The sequence below is a fragment of the Gavialis gangeticus genome, unplaced genomic scaffold (assembly GCF_001723915.1).
Source record: "Gavialis gangeticus isolate Ggan-Ray unplaced genomic scaffold, GavGan_comp1, whole genome shotgun sequence".
NCBI lineage: Eukaryota > Metazoa > Chordata > Crocodylia > Gavialidae > Gavialis > Gavialis gangeticus.
This window is the reverse complement of record NW_017728994.1, coordinates 23929696-23951414: the sequence shown is the minus strand read 5'-3', so window position 1 is coordinate 23951414 and position 21719 is coordinate 23929696. Positions and strand designations below refer to the sequence as shown.

General features: G+C 40.2%; 1 protein-coding gene across 4 annotated transcripts in view; it reads left to right on the top strand.

Annotated features, from left to right (window-relative positions):
* KAT6B (lysine acetyltransferase 6B) overlaps positions 1–13803 on the top strand; it is a 287405-nt gene extending 273602 nt beyond the window's left edge. For all 4 annotated transcript variants that reach the window (XM_019502376.1, XM_019502377.1, XM_019502378.1 and 1 more), the window contains exons 14-18: positions 1737–1968; positions 4175–4334; positions 4926–5192; positions 6563–6866; positions 10003–13803. In XM_019502376.1, the coding sequence (XP_019357921.1) occupies positions 1737–1968; positions 4175–4334; positions 4926–5192; positions 6563–6866; positions 10003–12488 (3449 nt within the window). In that variant the 3' untranslated portion in view covers positions 12489–13803. The remainder of the gene's footprint in view (positions 1–1736; positions 1969–4174; positions 4335–4925; positions 5193–6562; positions 6867–10002) is intronic.
* The last annotated feature ends 7916 nt before the right edge of the window (positions 13804–21719 follow it).

The window sequence follows — 21719 nt, the reverse complement described above, 5'->3', positions numbered from 1 at the left end:
GGCAGACTTCACATTTGGTGTGGGTGATGTTCCTCATAATGTACCAATACACTTTTTATTATAAATCTTTTTAATGAAATGGTAGGTATGGATGTGATATGCAGTAGCACTTACATTAGTGATCATCTTGGGTGTAACAACATACCTGCCTTTCTGTGTTATTGGTAATTGCAGGCAAGAAGCAAGATTGGAGTCAATGTACATATATTTTTTCCAAATTGGGAGATACACACTTGATAAGTCTTGTAGCAGAAGGAAAACAGACTAAGATACTCATTTTGTATACACCAAAGCTTGAAGAAAGGCAAGAAAACTGTTTCATAAGAATGACTTTGCTTTATGAAGGAAGATGTTAACTAGCTGTCTTTACTATATAGCCAAATCCATTATGATTAACAATGTGTGCATTGGGTGTCAAGGAATGGATCAGGATCAGTAAGGTAGTAAGAAAGTGCTGCTTTTGTTGTTACGGGGGAATGGATCAGGATCAGTAAAGTACTGCTTTTGTTGTTACGTGTGTTTTCAGAGAGTTTGAAAATTTTTAAAAATGGAATTTTGACTCACTTCTGAGATTTAAAGCATCAGGACATGTAAGAAAGGTATCTGTAGGAGAAAAAATCAAATATGTTGGTGGGGTCCAGTTATGTCACTGAGCAAGTTTTTAAGCATGGTTACTTACTGTTTGTAGCTGTGCAGTTGGATAGTATTTGTGAGAGTACAGCTATTTAATCAGAGAAAGGTAGACATTATTACTTTATATCTTTTCTGTGCCCTCTAAGTAGTTTTTAATTACAATAATAGCTACCAGATTTTTTTCATTATTTTCAAGCAGGTTCTTTCTCTTTTGTAATTTAGAGCCTTTTCAAGTGGAGGAGGGTGGTTAAATCTTGTACAGTGTATGGTAGGGGAGAGGTTTTTGGCTAGAAATATTTTATTATACATCAACATGTTCTAATTGCTGCAGAAGATATAAAAGTGGAGCTAACTGAATGTTCATAGATGTGGTTTAATGTAAATACTATTTTTAAAAACACTTCTCACAAATTCAGGTGAATTCAAAAGTTAGTCTCATTCCAGTTAAGGTGACTCATAACTGCTGTCAGTGGGCCATTACAGAGAAAATGTACTTGATTTCTATTACCCATATCAGTTCCATCTTAAGTTCTTAGTGTAAGCTTCTGACTTGCAGTATTTATAAAAAAACAAAAACAAAAAAAACAGCGGTTCCCAATTGATAATGCTTCCATACTGTTGTGATTGGGACCAAGTGGATGCTTTGACTTACTGGCTACTGCTTTGGTCTCCTTAAAGCATGGGCTTTTGTAGCTTATCAAGTGTCACACTTTTGTACTTTGTTTTGTATTTGAATTTAAAAAATAGGGGGCAGAGGTTGTTGAAAATTCTAAGTGACAGTATATATGTTTGGAATTGCTGACCTGAAACTTAACTTTTTGCAAACATGATTAAAGGCATTTTTAATGCAGGTTTGGAAAGCAGATTCCTCCTCTTGTATATGAAGTTCGGACAAAGGAGAGGTGGGGGGAAGCCTCACAAAATAGTTGTCAGGAAAGAAAGCTAGACTTATACATTCTTAAAACATAATGTTTAATTTTGCTTTTATAGAGAGCATTTGGTCACTTTGACATTTCTGTTGCACATTATCTCTCCTAAAAGGATATATCCTAAATTTTCAAGGCACAGTATTTCTACAAAATATTGTTTTCTCTTCTCTCTAGGTTATTTACTCTCTAGAAGGGAAGGACAAGCAGGATCCCCTGAAAAACCACTGTCTGACCTGGGTCGTCTCTCCTACTTGGCCTACTGGAAAAGTGTCATATTAGAATACCTTAATTGCCACCATGAAAAACAAATCAGCATCAAAGGAATGAGTCGAGCTACTGGAATGTGTCCACATGATATTGCCACCACCCTTCAGCAGCACAGCATGATAGACAAGAGAGAAGATAGGTCAGTAAAGCTTTTGGCACTTGAGAACAAAAAAAAGATAATATATATATTAAAAAAGGATATTATATGATACTTGATTGAAGTACATTTTTCGATATGGGAAAAAACCTAACATCTTCAGTGTAGTTTTTATTTATAGTGGGGAACAGTGCTACTTTATGCTCATATCTTTACATCTTTAAGTTGTCTTAGAAGGACACTGACAAATTAAACTAGTCAACTCTTCTTTTTCTTTTTTAAATAACAGTGGTTTAATATGATACAATAAATCCACCAGGATCCTTCTTCCTAACTGTATTGCTTTCTTGGTTTTTGGGGGTTTGCCTTTATAAAAAGGTGTCACACTCGCTCACTGTAGACCGAGACCGTGAATGCTTTCAAGAGATTTGTTAATGGAAGTTGGAAAGTTACTGGGGGATCATCCTTATGAACATTCCAGTTTGGGTGTGGGCATGCCTTAAGTATTTGAGTCTAGAGCCTGTTTTTGCTCCTTAATACATTCATCCTGCCTCTCTGTGCTGATGTCTTAAGGAGCAGTTTGTGATACATTGTCCGTACTTCCTCTCAATTTCACTGTTTTAAGATGGAACTTCTGCAGCCTAGTCCCAATCCTATTTTTGGCCTACAGTTACTCTCAGAAGCTACTTCTTCAGATTTTCTTGTCTTTGCACTTTCTTGAATTGATTAACCTTGTGCAGCTTGTGACCAGTCCAGCCCAACAAGCAGCACATGCTGGCCCCTCTTTGGGGTTTTACTGCATTCAGTGCCTGGACTGGACCCAGTGCCACAAGCACTGTACACAGCATAGAAGGTTCAGGGCACGGGCTGCATGTGGTACCTGCACCAAGCCAATCCCGCATATCAGCTCTGGGGCCAGTTCCACATACAGAGCAAGCCCCCTGCTGCCTGCTGGTACCCCTTACAGAGCAAGCCCTGGGGCAGAGCCAGCATGTGCTGCATGCAGCACATGAAGTAAGACCAGCTGTGTGCACTGCATGTGCCGCGGGAGTCTGGCACGGAGTGTGCACTGCATGCTGGCCCTGAGCACTGACTCCAGTGTGGCCTATTTTTGACCAACCCCAGAGCCAGCGCTTGCTTAAGAGTGATCTGCTGGAGGCTCCACAAGCAGTACACACCCTGGATATACCCCCTGAGCTGCATGAGGTGCTGGGTCCAGCCCACATGCCAGACCAGCTCTGCATGATTAATGCAATCCTTGAGGTAGGTACAAGACCCATGGGCCAGATCATAATGTTTCATGGTTCAGATCTGGCCTGTAAGCCTTATGTTTGATACTCCTGCACTAGGGCACACTGTCTCCTTGTAGTTGCCCTGCGGTGCTTATGATCTCAATCTGCCCCTTGATTTCATCACTTTTCTTATAGATCTAATCAGGAAAACCAAAAGGACTGCTGTGAATGTATAAGTCATTCCTCTGGTGTTTTTGTAAAACCTTCTTCTAGGTCATTGACATCATCTACTTCTCAATCTAAAGTTTTAGAATTCATAACTAGGTGAAAGGAGATGGATTTGGCAATTCCCTGCACTCTAACAGATCTTGTGCCCTAATATTTGTTTTCCAATGTTCTCCACTTCTGAAATGTTACAATGCCCTTCTTTGCCGGCAGGAAGGAGAGCCACTTTACATTTACTATTCCTTTCACTTTGTTTCTTATATAAGAATACCTGTATTAATAACCGGGTTTCTGGCACAATCAGTTCCTACTTCCAGGCAGGAGACTAGTTGCTAACTTGTCCAATTTTAGTATCACGGCATTACATGGATTCAATTTATTCTTCAGTTTTCTATCAAAACTGAAGGCAGTTCTGGCAAGGAGGAGCCACTTATACAGAGGGGGGTCCATACTCAGCCCTTTTTTTGTGGGCTTGAAAAAATCAGTTGCAAAAGTTTTTTCTTTTCTTCTTCCCCATATAATATTGGTCCTTTGCCTTGTAAATTGTTGTGGTTTTTTTTGTTTGTTTGGTTGTTTGTTTTGGAGGGAGGGGGCGGAAGATGAGGTGAGCAGCTGTGTGTTAAATCTCCTACCTGTATTTAAGGTACATTAGCCTCCATATGCGGTTGGCTGTATACTCATTTACTTATTTGTACCAAAGTCATTCCTCAAAAGATGCAACTTTTTTAAAAGATCATTGTAGATTTATTTTGATCCTTTTTCTGACAATGAAAATATTTATTGAATTGTAGATTTGTGATCGTTAGAAGGGAAAAATTGATCTTGAGTCATATGGAGAAACTAAAAGCTAATCCACGTGTCAATGAAGTAGATCCTGAAAGTTTGAGATGGACTCCCCTGTTAGTTTCTAATGCTGCAGTTTCTGAAGAAGAGAGAGAAGCTGAAAAAGAGGTAATGATAGCAGATATTCTTTAAATCCTTGATTTTTCAGGAGTAATCTGTCGTAAACAATACATTGTTAACATAGTCTAACACAATTAAGGAGCAGTAATTTACTGAAATTCAAAAAATTTGGCAGTTGCACAGTAAGACCTGATAAGTTTTAGCAAATTAATGTGAAAAACTTAAAACATGTCTCACTTGTCATGAAGCTGTATTTATCACTCTTAAAGTAGTCTGAGAGCATGTAATCAGATCAAATTTGGTGCAGAGCTCAAAGGCTGCAATGTCAATCGATTCTTTGTGTTTATGAACTTGCTCAAAGTGATCCATGTCAGTGGGCATGTAATGTAGTGCTAAAGGACTTAAATCAATTCGCTGCATCATTAATAGTGCTAAATATCCCATGAAATGCAATCTTCTTTGGTTTGTTATCCTAACTGTTGTAAAGGAGCTACTAGATGATTCAGCTGAAATGTTGTTGCTTGCTTAGCCAGCAGTGCTAATAAGGGTTGACTTACTGTAACTCTTTAGCTGAACTTAAAGGATATGGCCAAATAAATACTGTTTCAATGACCCATTACTTTAACCTCAACCCTTCAGGCTGAGCGTCTGATGGAGCAAGCTAGCTGCTGGGAAAAGGAAGAGCAAGAAATATTCTCCACAAGAGCTAATAATAGGCAATCACCTGCAAAAGTGCAATCTAAAAATAAATATTTGCGATCTCCAGAGAGTGTGGCAGTGGTGGGGGATCGAGGGCAATCCACAGAGCAATCTAAAGAAAGCAGCGAGGATGATGAAGGGGAGGAGAATCATCCAAGTTCACCTCCCCGACTGACAAAACCACAATCACTGGCCATGAAAAGAAAGGTATGTTATTTTAGCTGTTAGGTTTAAAGCTGGTCAGGGCCCCTTACAAATCAAATCATTGTCACCAATATAATGTTAAAAAAATTGAAGTGTTAAATGTTCACAAGAATCTGGGGTTTTTTTATCTAAATTTTGTTTGGGGCACTGGGTCCCTACCACATTTCCTAATTGTTTTCCCTTTTTTCTGGTGGTGTTGGCTTTTTGTGTTTTCCATATTGTTAGGAAAAAACAGATGGCACTAAACGGTAGACGTTGGCTTTATTTTTAAACTAATGACTGCCCTCTGCTGCTTGACATCAGTATTGTTTCACTAGCTTAGTTGGTTTGTCAGTTCTTGTTTTTCTTCCTTTAAGAGGAATCAATGTATTATGGGTTTTCTCCTGTTATAAGATTGAAGGGGGAGAAGGCCTTGAACAAGATATGTTTAAGGAGTTAATGTATTTAAGAAAAAAAAGTGAGGTTTTGGTTTTTTTGGAGTTCTGTTTTTTTTCAAGTTATGACATTGCTTAGTTTTTAACACAGTTGCATGTCACTGAACTAGGGTGTTAATAGATTTTCAGTGAATTAAAAGGATCAGGTTCAGTGTTTAAATTAAGAACCCCAAAATGCTAAACTACTTGTTCTGATGCAAGTACTAAGATAGCTTTAGTAAAAGTTAGTAGTTCTGACTGTGCTCTTGTGTATATTTTTGATATAGAAAATACTATAATGAATGTGTATTTTTAAGTAATGTAACTAGCTAACAATTTAAAGTAGTGTGGATACTGAACCCCATCTTTCCTATGAGAACACACATTCTTTAGTGTATTGTGAGTACTTACGTGAAGCTTGTGATATGCACTATTTTTTCCTAGCTATTTAATAGTCTACCATTTTATGCTTGCTTACTTATGGATATATTGCTTCTTAATTTTCCAGGACCCTGAAGTCTAAAAGCATAAGCTATACATTTGCTTCCTGTAAATGATATTAGTGAAATTATGAATGGAATTATAAGCATGCAACCAGGTGTTCATCTGTGTAAATATTTTATGTTCTGCTGCTGTGAATTTTATTGAGCAAGAATAAAAGCTGAAACCCACCATAAAATATAGATAGTAATTTTTGTTCTTAATTTTTACTTGTAGAAAAAAAAGAGGGAGAAAAATGAGGTGCCTGATGTCTTATGTAGTATTTCTTAATTGTTTGGATTCTGTGGAAACAGTCAAAACTAACTTTACAAGTAACATAAGTGAACTTTTGAATTTATAAATATATTAGTCTACCAGAAACTCACTTCACAAAAGTTCAGTCATTCTGTATGTACTTGGCCAACTAGCTCCTTCTTTATTCTTACTTTAGTTCATTACATTTTCGGAATTATTTTTCAGAGACCTTTCATATTAAAAAAGAAAAGGGGCCGCAAACGCAGAAGGATTAATAGCAGTGTTACAACAGAGACAATTTCTGAAACTACAGAGGTGTTGAATGAGCCATTTGATAACTCTGATGAAGAGCGGCCAATGCCACAGCTGGAACCTACTTGTGAGATAGATGGAGAAGATGATGAGTTAAAACCTGCCATTAGAAAAGTGTTCCAGTACCATCCTGGTAGGCAGAAACAGGATGAAGAGGAAGAGCAGGACAAGGAGGACAAAGAGAGCCATGATTGTAACGATGATGATCTGTGTAAAAGTACGTAGAAAACTGTTTTGCATGTAGGTTTAAATGAACATGTCACTTTGCCCCTCGGGACAATCTTTTGTCTTTTAGTAATAACCCTTGCAGGCTTGTGACTAGTTTTACAGAGCTTTTTAAATGTTTGTATTTCAAGATCAAATTAACATGGATTTTTAGTAGTGTTCCATCCCTCTGAGATGGTGTTCATGCTGTTAGTCCCACCCGATCTATTGGCATTATACCACAATTTGAAGCATTATACCACAATCTTTCCACCCCTAGCCACACCCTTGTGTCCTCCCCCACGCCTCCCACCACAAATGTAACACTTTTTTTCCTTGCTGTCCCCATGAGTCCCTCTACACATTACACACATCATGCAATTAACTGGTTAATTGTGCAGTTACCTTGAGACCAGCTATAGGAGCAAAGTAGCTATTGCACAATAAAAAGCGCCAACCAGCTATAAAGTTAGACCTTAAAATGTTGTACTATCTTTATAGCTGGTTGCCATCAAGCTTTAATCTGCACATGTAGCAGGGTCTTCCCTTCGGTTGGGAGCCTGGCGGCTGACGGCTCCCAGCCACAGGGTTACGACCCCTGAGTGAGTCCTGGGGATCATGGCTGCCATGATTCCCAAAGGTTTGGGGGTTCATGAAACCCCTGGGCCCACACAGGGCTCTGAGTCCTAACTGCACCTCGCCCGCATCTGGGACTGAGAATCCTGCAGCTTGTAGGGCTCTTGATCCCAGCTGCGTCTCACATGAGCTGCTGCGTCTCAGGTTCCAGGCTGAATGTAGCCTCTGCAGCTGGAAGTCCCTCAGCTCAGGGGCTTCCAGGCGTAGGTGCCTGCTTCTTTCAGATGCAGGGGAAATCCAGGATCGGGCTCCCCCTACACTGGCAATAAGGCACAATTCGTTCTAATGTGGGATCCACACAATCACACCTCCTGCAATGCCATGGCATGCATTAAATCCTATCACACCTTTACCTGCATGTGGAGAAGGGGCTTATCTTATTCTTCTCATTCAGTAGATTAATCCCCATTTAAGACAAAACTATCAGGTTTTATTTCAGTTTGGGACATTTCAGCCCTGGTCATTGCGGCGACATGGGGAAGTAGAGTGGGGCATGACACAAAAGGCTCATCCCCTTCTTGTCAGGGAAATACTGGTGGCTGCTTGCTCTCTGTGTTCTCTTTCCTGTATTCTTTGCCAACAGAAAGAAGATCTGTAATTCATACAGCTCTTCTCTTTTTTTTCTGCATTTTATTAATGTATTTATAAGAACTATTGAAATTTGCCTTGTGCCCTAGGAACGGTATGTCCTCTTCACTTGGACTTGTCAGTTCTGAATTTCTATATTAGGAATCTTGGCGACCACGTTTACTTCCTTGACAAGCACTCAGAAACTGCCCTTCCCATCTTTCAAAATAACTCAGGATTGTTCAAGCATGGGAACTGGTGCCAACTTCCTAGGCTCTTAGATTGATTTATACCAAGATGTTTTGGCTCTAAAGATGCTGCATTTCCCTAAAATCTTCAGAACCATTTATTTAACATGCTTGTTCAAAGCTGCTCATCCAGCTCTGTTTCAAGAACATTTCCTGGTGGGAAAGCTTAGAAACGTTTAGTGAATCCACTAATGAGCAGTTCTGGGAGACTTCTTATTCTCTGAACTCTTAAGTGAAAATTTGAGTTTAATTCCAAATCCTGAATGAGTTGTGGATTGCTGCATCACGCTCCTTATCTTTAGAAGCTGCTGGTGTCTCTTTGGTGTCCTGAGAATTAATAGTTTAGAGGATGTGGCAGGAAGTTTCGTTTTCTGGTGCCCAGCTAAGAGTTAATCTGTCAGTGCCTGGTACAGCCTATTTTTTTTATTGGCAAGCTGCTTAGGGTTGTAACATACTAGCAATACATTTAAGCAGTACAGTTCCTAGTGTGAATACACTTACATTAGTTCACTAGTGCAGTATGTTTTCTCCCTCCAGAATATAGCATTTCACATTTATACTGATGGAACTGCACCCCTGGTAGTAAGGTTATATTCTTTTAACTATACATATAGCATTTTCCTGAGTCACTTTTTCACATTAGCCAGCTGTTAGGATGTTGAGAGGGAACCTTTTTCACAGGAGAACACAAAAGTATAATGCTTTTCCTAAACAGGCTTTTAAAGACACCCACATACATTTACCAATACACGTTTGTCCTTTTTTTTTCTTTGTCTTTTTTTGCCCCCTCAGTGTTTGTCATGGATTGAATTAACTTGCATTTTCTTTGTATACTTCATTTTTTTTTAATTCTATTTCAGAATATGTTTTGGCCTGTAATCTCTTGTGTAGATTTATACTGAAAGACCTTCTCAGAGGAAAAGAAAAATTTTCCCTTTTCAGTATTGGAGCTATAATGTACATTTAATGTTCAACCTCTGTTATTATCTAGTTTTTGAGGACTTTTGTATATCTATCAGCTGCATCATTAGTAATAACAAAAGAAGGAAGGGCGTAGTTTGTGTTCCACCTCTATATAATGAGAAATGGTATCCCTTTTCTATAGGAACATGTTACTGTATAGAAGGGTGGATGTTTGCGTAAACTCACAGTGAAGTTAGTTTTTTTGCAAGTTGTAGAAGTAAGCTTTGCAAATTTTGTGGTTTTCAATTTTACTCTACAAATTATCTCTTGATTAAATTTGTCTGTGTTATAAGTGCCATAGAGTGAGGAAACACTTGTTAGCAATCAAAGGTTTATACAGAATGTTTGCAGTAGTTTAACAATGTTTGTTGAAAACACTTTCAAGAAATAACAAATGGGATTTTTAATGTATATATGGTGATTATGAGGCTGACTGTTAGAAAGCTGCAGATCAGGTATTGAACTTGATTTATTACACCTGGTATATTCTGATACATAAAATATTCTTGTGTTTTATCTCAGAGTAGGAAGCTGTGTGTCTGTATACCAAATATGGTTAGATTGAAGGTACCTGTTCGTTATCAGTTTAGCATTTTTTATGCATGAAGTTTTTAATGTGAAAGTATATCGAGTTTGTAGATTAACTTTGCATTTACCTGTTGCGTAGGTTAAGGATTGGTTTATGCAAGCTAAGACTCTTTTTTTTTCTTTTTCTCTGTTCTCTGCTTACTAAAGACAACATGGAGGATGCAGCTGTTTTGGAAGAAAGCACTAAAGACAATCCTGAACCCTTGAGGTGCAAACAGGGCTGGCCCAAAGGAGTGAAGCGTGGTCCATCTAAATGGAGGCAAAACAAAGAAAGAAAGCCTGGTTTTAAACTTAATTTGTACACTCCCCCTGAGACTCCGATGGAGCCTGACTACCAAGTTACAGTAGAGGAACAAAAAGAAGAGGCTGAAGACAAACTCTGCCAAGTTCCTCCTGTTGCAGAAGAGGAGAATAAAGAGCTTGTTAAGGTCACTCAGCCTCAGGATGTGTTGACAGAGCCAGAACCCGAGCCTCCGAATCCACCTAGTGAGCCTGTTGAAAAGATGGAGAATGAGGATATGAAAGTAGAGGAAGAGGACAAGAATGTGGAAGAAGAAGAAGAAAAGGTCAGTGCAAAAGATCAAGAGAAAGACCAACTAGAAGAAACATTAATACAGAAAGAAGAGTCTGAGCAGTTGGATGATCGTGAGGAGGAAGAGGAGGAAGAGGAGGAGCCCTCTCACAATGAGGATCATGATGCAGATGATGAAGATGATAGCCACATGGGTTCCACCGAAGTGGAGAAAGAGGAGTTACCAGGGGAAGCCTTCAAAGAAATGCTAGAGAATCAGGAGTCTTTTTTAGATGTAAATGTTCAAACTAGTAATTCAAACCAGGAGGACTTAATGGACTGTGGTGTTGACCTTGCAGCCAACTGTGAAGGTAACCACAAGGAGCTTACTGCAGATCCAGAGCCTGTGCCTGAATCTGATGATGATCATACCGATAATAACCAGGACCAAAAGGACAGCGAAGAATTAAATTCTGGTTTCAAAGAAGAAAATACTGAAACTATGGAGATTGATTCAGAGACAGTACAAGCAGTTCAGTCTCTAACGCAAGAAGCAAGTGAACAGGAAGATGCATTTCAGGACTGTGCAGAGACACAAGAAGCATGTAGGAGCTTGCAGAACTATACCCATACTGACCAAAGTCCACAAATGACCACATTGGATGATTGCCAACAGTCTGACCACAGCAGCCCAGTCTCATCTGTCCATTCCCATCCTAGCCAGTCAGTTCGTTCTGTCAATAGTCCAAATGTTGCTCCATTGGAGAACAGTTATGCGCAAATTAGCCCAGATCAAAGTGCCATCTCTGTACCCTCATTACAAAATATGGAAACAAGCCCAATGATGGATGTTCCATCAGTTTCTGATCACTCACAGCAAGTTGTAGACAGCGGATTTAGTGATCTAGGTAGCATTGAGAGCACAACAGAAAACTATGAAAACCCAAGCAGTTATGATTCTACAATGGGTAGTAGTATCTGTGGAAACAACTCTTCACAGAACAGTTGCTCATACAGTAACCTTACATCTAGCAACCTAACACAGAGTAGTTGTGCAGTGACCCAGCAAATGTCTAATATTAATGGAAGCTGCAGTATGATGCAACAAACCAACATCAGCTCTCCGCCTACATGTAACGTAAAATCTCCTCAAGGTTGTATTGTTGAAAGGCCCCCAAGCAGCAACCAGCAGTTATCTCAGTGCAGCATGGCTGCTAATTTCACACCACCTATGCAGTTAACTGAAATTCCAGAGACTGGCAGTGCCAACATTGGCTTGTATGAAAGGATGGGTCAGAGTGAATTTGGAGCAGGGCACTACCCACAGCCATCTGCCACCTTCAGCCTTGCCAAACTACAACAGTTAACTAACACACTAATGGATCATTCATTGCCTTACAGTCATTCAGCTGCTGTAACTTCCTATGCAAACAGTGCCTCTTTGTCCACGCCCTTAAGTAACACAGGGCTTGTTCAGCTTTCTCAGTCTCCACACGCTGTTCCTGGGGGACCCCAAGCGCAGGCTACTATGACCCCACCCCCTAACCTTACTCCTCCTCCCATGAATTTGCCACCGCCCCTTTTGCAGCGTAACATGGCTGCATCAAATATTGGAATATCCCATACCCAAAGACTGCAAACGCAGATGGCTGGCAAAGGCCACGTGTCTGTGAGAACCAAATCTACACCTCTACCACCAGCCGCCACAGCCCATCAGCCACAAATCTATGGGCGTGCTTCACAGACTGTGGCCATGCAAGGACCAGCACGGACCTTAACAATGCAGCGTGGTATGAATATGAGTGTAAACCTGATGCCAGCCCCTGCTTATAATGTTAATTCAGTGAACATGAATATGAACACTCTAAATGCTATGAACGGATACAGTATGTCTCAGCCCATGATGAACAGTGGATATCATAGTAATCATGGGTACATGAATCAAACACCCCAGTACCCTATGCAGATGCAAATGGGAATGATGGGAACTCAGCCATATGCACAGCAACCAATGCAGACAACACCCCATAGTAACATGATGTACACTCCTCCAGGACATCATGGCTACATGAATACTGGCATGTCTAAGCAGTCTCTCAATGGATCCTACATGAGAAGGTAGGCTCTGTGGAGAGATGGATAACCGAACTGGCATATTGGATTGATCTGCACAGATATCTTTTGGAGAGTACGATTTCAAAACCAGCAATTGGTGTGAATGCAAAAACATTTGTTGGCACCATTTAAAAGCTGTATGCAGCAGAAAGCCTTATACAACTTTTTCTTTTTTATTTTTATTTTCCTTTTTGTACCTCCTTTATTATTTTTTATTTTTTGTTATTGTTTTTATTTTGTTTTGGGTTTTTGTTTGATTTTTTTGTTTTTTTGGGGGTGGGATTGGGCTTTTTTATTTTTAATCGAAGTTATCTGGAAAGGAACAACTCTTTCTATGAACTGCAATTACACAGCCGCTGATGGTTCAGAGCCATTTTATGTGCCTGCTCCCATTAAAATGTGGATAAATAGACTCCAAAACTATCAGACTTAGTACTGGACCCTGAGCTTTCTCTCTCCTTTCCCCCACATGTAAATGCCTTTTAGCATTTCATTTATTGTATTATTTTGTTTCTTAAGGTGACACTTCCGCATGCCGCTAATGTCTTTGTTAGTGACAGTGCATTTTGTAGTACTGTACAAGTGTTGTGCTTAACAGTAAGCCATTTCTTAAGTTTTTTGCCTTGATTAGGTTACCCTAGTTGAAGGGTAAAAAAACAGAACTATATTTTTGTTAATTATAAAACTTGTAAAAATAAAAAGCAGTAAAAGCTATTCACATTTTGTTTAGTTCAAGGGGTTTTATTGCTAAATGTTTGGTGTAAAGTTGAGACTCTTTTCCATTTTCTTTGGGTGAGGTGGGGAAAAAGGCAGCTTTCTGTTTTATAAATGCAGATTTTTGTTGACTGAAGCATATCTCAGTGTTTATTTGTTAAGTTTTGAAACATTTTCATATATGTCCAAATACTTGGCAGAATTTAAAAAAAAATAGTGAATTTGGTGTAAAGTTGCTATTTTATGGAAATGCCTCTAACTTTACATTTTCATTCCATCTGTAGATTTTTCTATCTTTATAAAATATTGGAGTTATTTTTTAAGGAAAAAATAGAGCAGTAGCGTGTGAATAGCTCTAACTAAGCTTACAGATCGCATGTAAAAAGGCAAAAGTTATTTGTGTCTGTTTATATTGCTTCCTTTTTTGTAGCCTTTGTACCTGTACAGAGTGACTGTAAGGGCCGAGCAGAAGAGGCTTGATACATGTATAAAATAGGACCCAGTGACACTCTTGTATTTATCTGTTATCTTTTTAGTCAGTCACTTAAAAAAAACAAAAAACAAGCTGTACATTTTAACATAAAATAAATTATGATGAGCCATTTTTAGCCTCTTGTGTCTTGTCATAATCTGATGTTGCGTGGGGAATTTGCTGCTGAATTCTAGTGTTTGCTACATAATCTAAAGCCCATTAAAGGCAATGAGATTTGAATTAACCCATTGGAGCTGCATATTGGTTACAATTCATAACCATGTCCATTTTTGAAAAAAACAGATCTAAGATTATTTTTTAAAAATATTAATAAAACAATATTGGATAAATATATTTTTGATACGTTAGAGGATTGTCAATATATAATGTAGGCAAAGCACTTTTGTTTTAAAAAGTGTTACTTAGATAAAAGGCTCATTATATGGCAGTACCTACAGTGGTTCTGCTGAGTTATCTCTGAACATTAAATATCCTATTTTCTTTTTGACAGTTATCTTCAGCTACAGTTAGAAGGTAACCAGATTCTCAGGTGAAGTAACTTCCATATCTGAGTGTGTACCTGCACATCAAGGTTTTGCCTGCCTTGTGGGAGATTAAATTATTGGGCATAATAATATGCAGTGAAGCCCTGATTCTACAGACTTACACGTGTTTAACTTCATGTGCTGTGAATAGTGCTTTTGAATCCAGCAAGGCTTTTGCAGTGCATAAAGTAAGAATGTGTGCAAGTCTTTGCAGGATTAGCATCTGTCATTGTATTTTTGCCATAAGCTTCCATTCATCTTTATTTTGGGGGGAATGAAAAGGAGGATTGAAGAGAACATTGTGCTCTTTTCAATGTCTGGTGTGAGATGAACAGAGTTCTAGTGAGTGTGCATGTGGCTGGAATGCTGCACCTTTGTTCATTAGCCGATTGCACATTGAAATAGAAGCAGCATCGTTTATAACCTTATTTTGTACAGTTATATTAAATCAAAAAGGAAGACAGCTGGGCCTTATCCACTGCTGTGTTACTCCAGCTTCACAATGCTGTAACACACTGGCACATCAAGCCCAATTCTTGTTATTTCAGCATGTGGTGCTCCAGCACTGAGCATGCTGACTCCAACATATTGCTAGAGCTGTTCATTGCAATGTGTGGTTAAAAATGGCATGGAAAATGATGTGCTGTGTGTACGCTGGGAATGATTTCCAAAATCTTTATTTCAAGACCAAATTTCTTTCAACAAGACAAATCCTTTTGACATTTTTTTTTAGTCCCTGACACCTCTGAAGTGTATTTCTGTGCTGAACACTGTTTTATAAGAAGACACCTTCTTCTCAACAGATCTGTTCCGTGTGTATATTCATCCTTCCCTCTGCTCACTTTGATCACAAAGCTTTTGCTGTCATTACCCCTGCAAAACCATCATAACACAGAAATGTTCTTCTCCCATCTACTGCATCAACAGAATTATTTGCTCAGTTACAGTCAGCTGTAGCTGGACATGCTTGAGTTTTCAAAGATGCTATTGTGGCCATAATTGAAAGAATGAGGTTTGCACCGGTGTAAATGGAGGGCATTGTTTGGTCAGCAGAAACCTTCCTGTTCTTACCAACTATGGGAAAAAGTCTGACTGACCTGGTGGAGAATGCTACTGTTTAGGCCATGTTTATAATACAAGCATTTGCCAGTGTGGATATATTGGTTGGGTATAATGTAATGTAATCTGCATTCAATGTGACCCTGCCTGCAAAGGCCCCTGATTAGGTGCTGCTATATTTGCAAAACTGGGCTTTTTTGCTTGCATAGTTTGTTTCCATAGGGCTGTGGAGGGGAACAGGCAGTGGGGCAGGAGGCTGGAAGCACAGTTTTGCTGGTGTAATCTGTGTTCACACCCAAATCATTTTGCCAGCCTAGCCCAATCAGTGAAACACTCCTAACATGGACCTGGCCAGAGGTGAAGAGTTCTCATATAAATCCATGCACCCCAATGCCTTCACACATTTAATTTTTATCAGTAGATCAGACATCTACCAATCACATAGACTGATACAAATATCTACTGGATGTTGTACATAAAAGCATGGTGGCAATGGAGCATTTAAAAATAACCCAGCAGTCTGGCATAATAGCCAAAGGGGTCACCTACAACTGTACAAAACTGTACAGAATTGCACTTCAAGGATACATAATAGACAGTTGAGGCATGAAACTTCCTTTGATGGGCTGTTTGTGTACAAAGGAAGCATGCCCTTTTTGTGACTATTATACCAAGTATGAGTGACTGAATGTCACAGGTGTCTGGGGACTACTTTGTTGTTACTACAAATGAAGTCCAGATATTCAGTGATCCAAAACTGTTGCCAAGCCAGTCATGGTGAGAAGTCTGTACTTAATGAGGAGGATGAGGTTTTATTTCCTGGCTGTGCTACAAACTTCCTTTGTAAGCTTGGCAAATCAGTCTCCCTTGGTTTCTTTTTCTCCTCTGTAAAATGGGGCTAATGAGTGAGTTTAATGATGTCCTATTTGTAGAAGTGATCTGAGGTCCTCCAAAGGAAGGTGCTGTAGAAAAGGCATCTTCTCTTGTCTGCTGCTTATTAATGCAGACAGTCAACACCATCTTTTTTTCAGTGATTGTCAGGCGGGTAACAAGCAATGCTGATACAGCAGAATTCCCGTCCTGAGTCAGGATACTGGATGTAACAGTGCCTTTTTTCAGCTAACTTCTTCCTGTCTCTGAGGCTGCTGATGCTGGTACCCTTTTGTGTTAATATTACTTATGTGGCAGTCCTTCCAGCAAGTGCTACAACTGGGGTTCGCAAGAGTCACAGCACTGGGTCACCCGGTGACTGAAAGATGGCCTTATGGATGTTCTTCCTCCCTTTCTCTCCCCACAGCTGACTAACATCTCTGTGGCACCTACAGCATACACTAAAACCAGCCTAAGGGAAGACTTTCAAGAATTTTTTAACTGCAGCAGCTACAGGAAGCCAGAAAGAGCCAGTGTGTGGTGTACAGAGCAATTTGAGAACAGGCTTAATACAAACATCAGACACAGCCTGCAGGCAGTGGTCACTAGAGCAGCAGACCTAAGAACATGCCAAAAAGACACACACGCTGATTTTTAGCATTTGTTTACTATCCCAGGTGGGACTCTTTGGAAACCCCTTCTGCCTTGCCAGGGGCACCCAAGCCACAGGAAATAGAATCATACCTATGTGTGTTTCTTGCTGCACAGTAGCTCACCTATGCAAGCACCTAGCTCTTAAGAAGCTTTTTGTTTTGATGTAGCTCCAAGTCGAAGGGTCCTGCTAACATACAAATGCTTCAAATCATGGCTGTCGTCAAAGGTGCAGAGCACTGGAACAAAAGTGTGTGCAGGCTTGGATTAGCAAAGAGAACAATAGTTAGCTCTTTCTCAGAATAAGAAGAGGCTGCCTTCCCTTAGTGCAAGGACTGTCCAGGGAGGAAGTCTGAGTCAGCTGTCACTAGTTAATTCCGTCAGCACATAGTAGAAAGGTCTGTTGTCTCCACAGTTTTTAGAAGCTGCCTAAAGATCTTTGAGTGGGAGCAACAAGGGTAAAGGACCACCTGACAAAGCCTATGAGGACTCTTTAGATGCAGCTTAATGTACGTTTTTTTGGGGGGAGGTTCTGATTGAGCTCCACACAATTCAGATGGACCCTTTGGCTGGACTTCCAAGACATTTGTGTATAAATGGAGAAGCCTGACTGTTGTCCATTTGATTTGCATCTGTCTATCCCTAACATCCCTCTATCAGAGCCATTTGGTGGCTCCTCAGAAATGAATATGGTGTTATCCCAGTTCCCAGAAGTGAGGTATGGCTGGATCATGAGCATCCCCACACCTGTAGGCATCATTTGTGGGGAGACTTGTGGGGCTCGAGCCTATGCTGAATATCCAAGTCAATAGAAGACAAAAGTCTTCCAGACTTCTGAGGGATGGGCAAGTACCATTTCCACTGTACAGTTAGATTAGCCAGGAAGCCAGAAACCCACCTCCAGGAAGCAGTACTCCTCTAGGCTTCTGAGAAGGAAGTTAAGAAAATAGATATAGTGGAACATCCACTTAGGTAGTCTCCAAGGCTTAGAAAGGCCCAAATTTCTAGTATCCTGTTCTATGCAGGTTCTTTATTACCATGCTTTCCCCCTAACATTGGAATTCCTTCAGTGTATGTTAAACAAATGTGAGTCGCAACTGTTAATTGTTGTTTTAATGTCTCATCTTCCCCTCCTAGGAAGAGGGACGGTAAGCCTTTTAGAGCCTGCTTTCTTGTGGTGGGAGTTCTTTTAAATCTGCATGTCACTTTAGAGAAGGCAAGGTCTAAGAAATGTGCCTTGCACTTGGAGCAGAAGATGTTGAAATCTGTGATTGTTCTTGGTTTCAGTGGAAGTTCATTGCATAGTCCCAGACTGGTCCTAACGAATCTCAGTCTCCTCCATGAATGAGCTATTCCCTTGTGGTGGAGGGTTGCATTGCATCAGGGGAGAGTTGTTAACTGTAGTCGTTGTCCTGGAGCCTCAGCCCATCTTTTAGGTGTTCTGTGCCCAGACCACAGAGTACCCAGAAGATATGGAGTGCTTAGGCACAACCTCAGGTTATAGGTAGATATAAACCAATTTAACTGTTGTTGAAAGCCCTCTGCATCCCTCAGTAGATGGTGGATATATTTGCTCCACCAAGGAGTACAATGTCATGAATCAGTGCAATATTTCCTAGCTGGCCAGTTCCTGTTTCCCTTCTCATTTCCAAGAAGTGCTCTTTGTTCAGTGAAAGCATTCATAATCATTGTGATCGCTCTTGTCTGTGGTTCCCTGGAGCTAAATTGTTCTTGCCTTGAAAGGAGACAAAAACCCCAAATAATGTAATCATGGGATGCCTGGAAAATCCAGAATTGGAAATGTCTGGTGGTTCATTGTGCATTGTGGCTACCCATTGCTTGTCAGTAGTTTGGTTTGTGTTTAGCTTATCTTCAGGGATGTGGAGTCTGAGGTTTTTTGGGGCACATAACATACAGACAGACAACAGAGAGGAAACTATTAACTCCTCATCTTGGCTGTTGTCAGATTCTGCTGTAGCATGAGTTTTGTAGACTGTGTCTCTGAACAATAAACTAGTATTCTGCCCTGGGAGTCCAAGGAATGGGAAGCCCTCTATCATCACCCTCATATTAAAGTGTAGGACCTCACAAAGAGCAGCTGAAAGGCTTCTAAATACGTGGTTTTGAAAACCACTTATCTGCAGTTAGTTCTTAAACTGCGCAAGTGGTGCTTATACTAACTAATCCAAGGCAAAAATGCTCAGCAGCACAACTCTGCCTTGATTCCCATTCCCAAAAAAGCAGCTTCATTCTGTCTTTAAATAAATTGGCTACTTCATATAGAACCCCAGCTGCTTGGGGCACTGTGACATCCCCACCAACATCCCACTTCCAGACATTAAAGTGCCCATGCCCCAACCCCATTCCCCACAACTGTTCTGTGCTGGGGCTGTGGTTCACCTGGTACACAACAAAAGAACGCCTTGGCTTCCTCTGCTATGACTCCGTTATTTCAAGCGCTGTGAAGATGAGCCTCTCTAACTGAGCTCTTGCATTAGAAGGGCAAAAATACTAGGAGACAGTGATGACTGTTCTAAAAGGATGCAAATAAGGTAAGCGTGGCTTGGCTTTTTTGTTTTAAGAGCATCTTTCTTAATAAAGTGGGAAAAAAACATTTCCAGGTCCATGTTGCAGAATTTCAGTGCATCTGGAGTTGGGTGGCAGTGTTTCTGTTAGTTGACACAAGGCTGAAAAGGGGTCAGTGAGCAGAGTAGATCAGTGCCATGTGTTGGGATTTGTGTCAGTGAATTCAATGGTTGGCAACCATGTTTGGACACAGTAATTTTTGGAGTGTGTCTAAACCCAATGGAGCAAGGGAGTGCTTGTTGCTGGTGAATATAAACAGTGATGACTGAGAGAATAACAACAATTCTGTCTTGGATAATGAAAACAGCATGGTGGTTTGTAAATGTTTCATTTTCCATTGTCAGGTTAACTTACACTGTCGTTTTTTCCTTTTTTATTTTAAAGCAGACATGCTGAACCTCATTAAACCTGTTTTTATTTGAAGCATTGTTCTTTTTAATGCTAAGCATAAGCCTCCTCTTAGCAGCCCAAAGGAAATTTCATTTTTCTCATGAGGAACAACATATATTGTTTTAGCTGTTACTTTTTGTTCCGAGCACCATTACAGGAGAAGAAATCCCATTGCATTGAACAAACCTATTTTTTCTTGCTTTCTCATGTCCCAGTAAATCATGTGTAGAAGATAAAACCTTTAAACACAACAGGAAGGAGTTCTGTTAAATTTGGGCTTGGGGACCATTTAGCAAGAGCAAGATAAAATTGGATAGTGTTATTTTGGTCATTGTATATTTGTACCTCTTATGTCTTCTGTGATTGCTTATGCTCCTGATCTTGTAGTGTGAGTCTGTGTGTCCTGCTCCTGTGTAAACTGGGAGCTGATTCTCCTCATTGGTGTGCTCTCTCCATTATGCTATGCCTGGGTTTCTCATTTTGCGAGAAGGAATGGACAACCCAGAGAATTCCATAGACAGCATAGTTTCCTTGCTTGCCTGTCTAGCAGCTGCTAGGTCAGAAAATCTTCCTGTGCACTTTGACTTTTGACTTTTACCTTAAGGATTATGTTGTCTCCTATCATGGTATCATCTGAGCACTTGTCATGTAAAATGCACTGACAAGTAATGTTCCTAATGGATATCAAGTATTCTGTGATTTTTAGTATTGCCACCAGTGTAGAAGTGGTGAACTGGAGCAGAGAAGTTAAGAGCTTGATTACACCAGCCAAATTAATTCCACTCCCTCTAGAAATGTGCTGGATAAGAGCTCCTGGCACACGCTCTCCTTTGGCTCTGTCAGGGAATCTCTGCTGGTGAAACAATGCATGACCTGTTCAAGAAGTCATAGACCGCCAGTGGCACAACTGAGGACAGAAAGTTAGGGTGTCTGGCTCTGGGCCTGCAATTGTTTTGTTAAACAATACAACCTCCACAGGGAGGCAGTGTGTTCAGCGGAGGAGTAATGAATTGGGGAATGAAGAGAAAAAAGAATTGGGATGTACAGTGAAGTGATATCTGGGGAGGAGACAGAAAAGTAATAGAGGAATAAGGCTCCCCAGTGCTAGAGTGTCTCCTGAACAACTGAACTTCACTGGAATGATAGACCTTTCTACTCTAAGGGTATAAAATGGCTTTCCTAGAAACAGCTTTCTTAATGGCCACAGTGTAACAGTGGAACAAAATCTTAGAGAAGCTAAAGAACCACCCCAGCCTCTTTATGGTCTGCTCCAAGGGCAGGAATGCAGTTTGGCCTTGACTTCTCTATGAAGCGTATAATAATGCATATTTTGAAAATTCCAAAGTGAACACACACGCACACATGCATGTGTGCACACACTTTCATACTTCTTCCCTTAAGGAAGAGTGTAAGAGAACAAATGCATAACAGATGTTGCTTAAGTCACTTAATGGAGCACTGAAAGGTTTGCAGCTAATAAGGCAATGAGACTAGAATAACTTACGTATGACAGAACTAGAAGGAACCCAAAATATTGAAGTGAACAAGATTAATCCCCTAGAATTATGATGATAGAGAGGTTGAGGTCCTGGGGAGAAGAAACAATGGAAAGACAAGGGCTCCTGCAGTCATGGGTTAAGAAGTTGAGAGCTGTGGGGCTGCCCTAATCATTCAGTCACTGGGAGATCTTGTGTAGCTTCAATGGTCCATAGAACACGGTTATAAAAATTTTCTAGTCTCTATATCATTATATTTTCCACAGCTATGGAAACATAATACAGCTTCAGTTTCTACTCCCGGTTTCATAACAAGAAGTTTGCAAAGCATTAGGTCATTTTGTGTGTGACAAGTAACATTAGCATTCTCAGCTATACCTCTCCAATCAGGTTCTGTTGCATGGTCTGTTGACCCTGGACTTCATAGTTTCATAGTTTCTAGGGTCGGAAGGGAC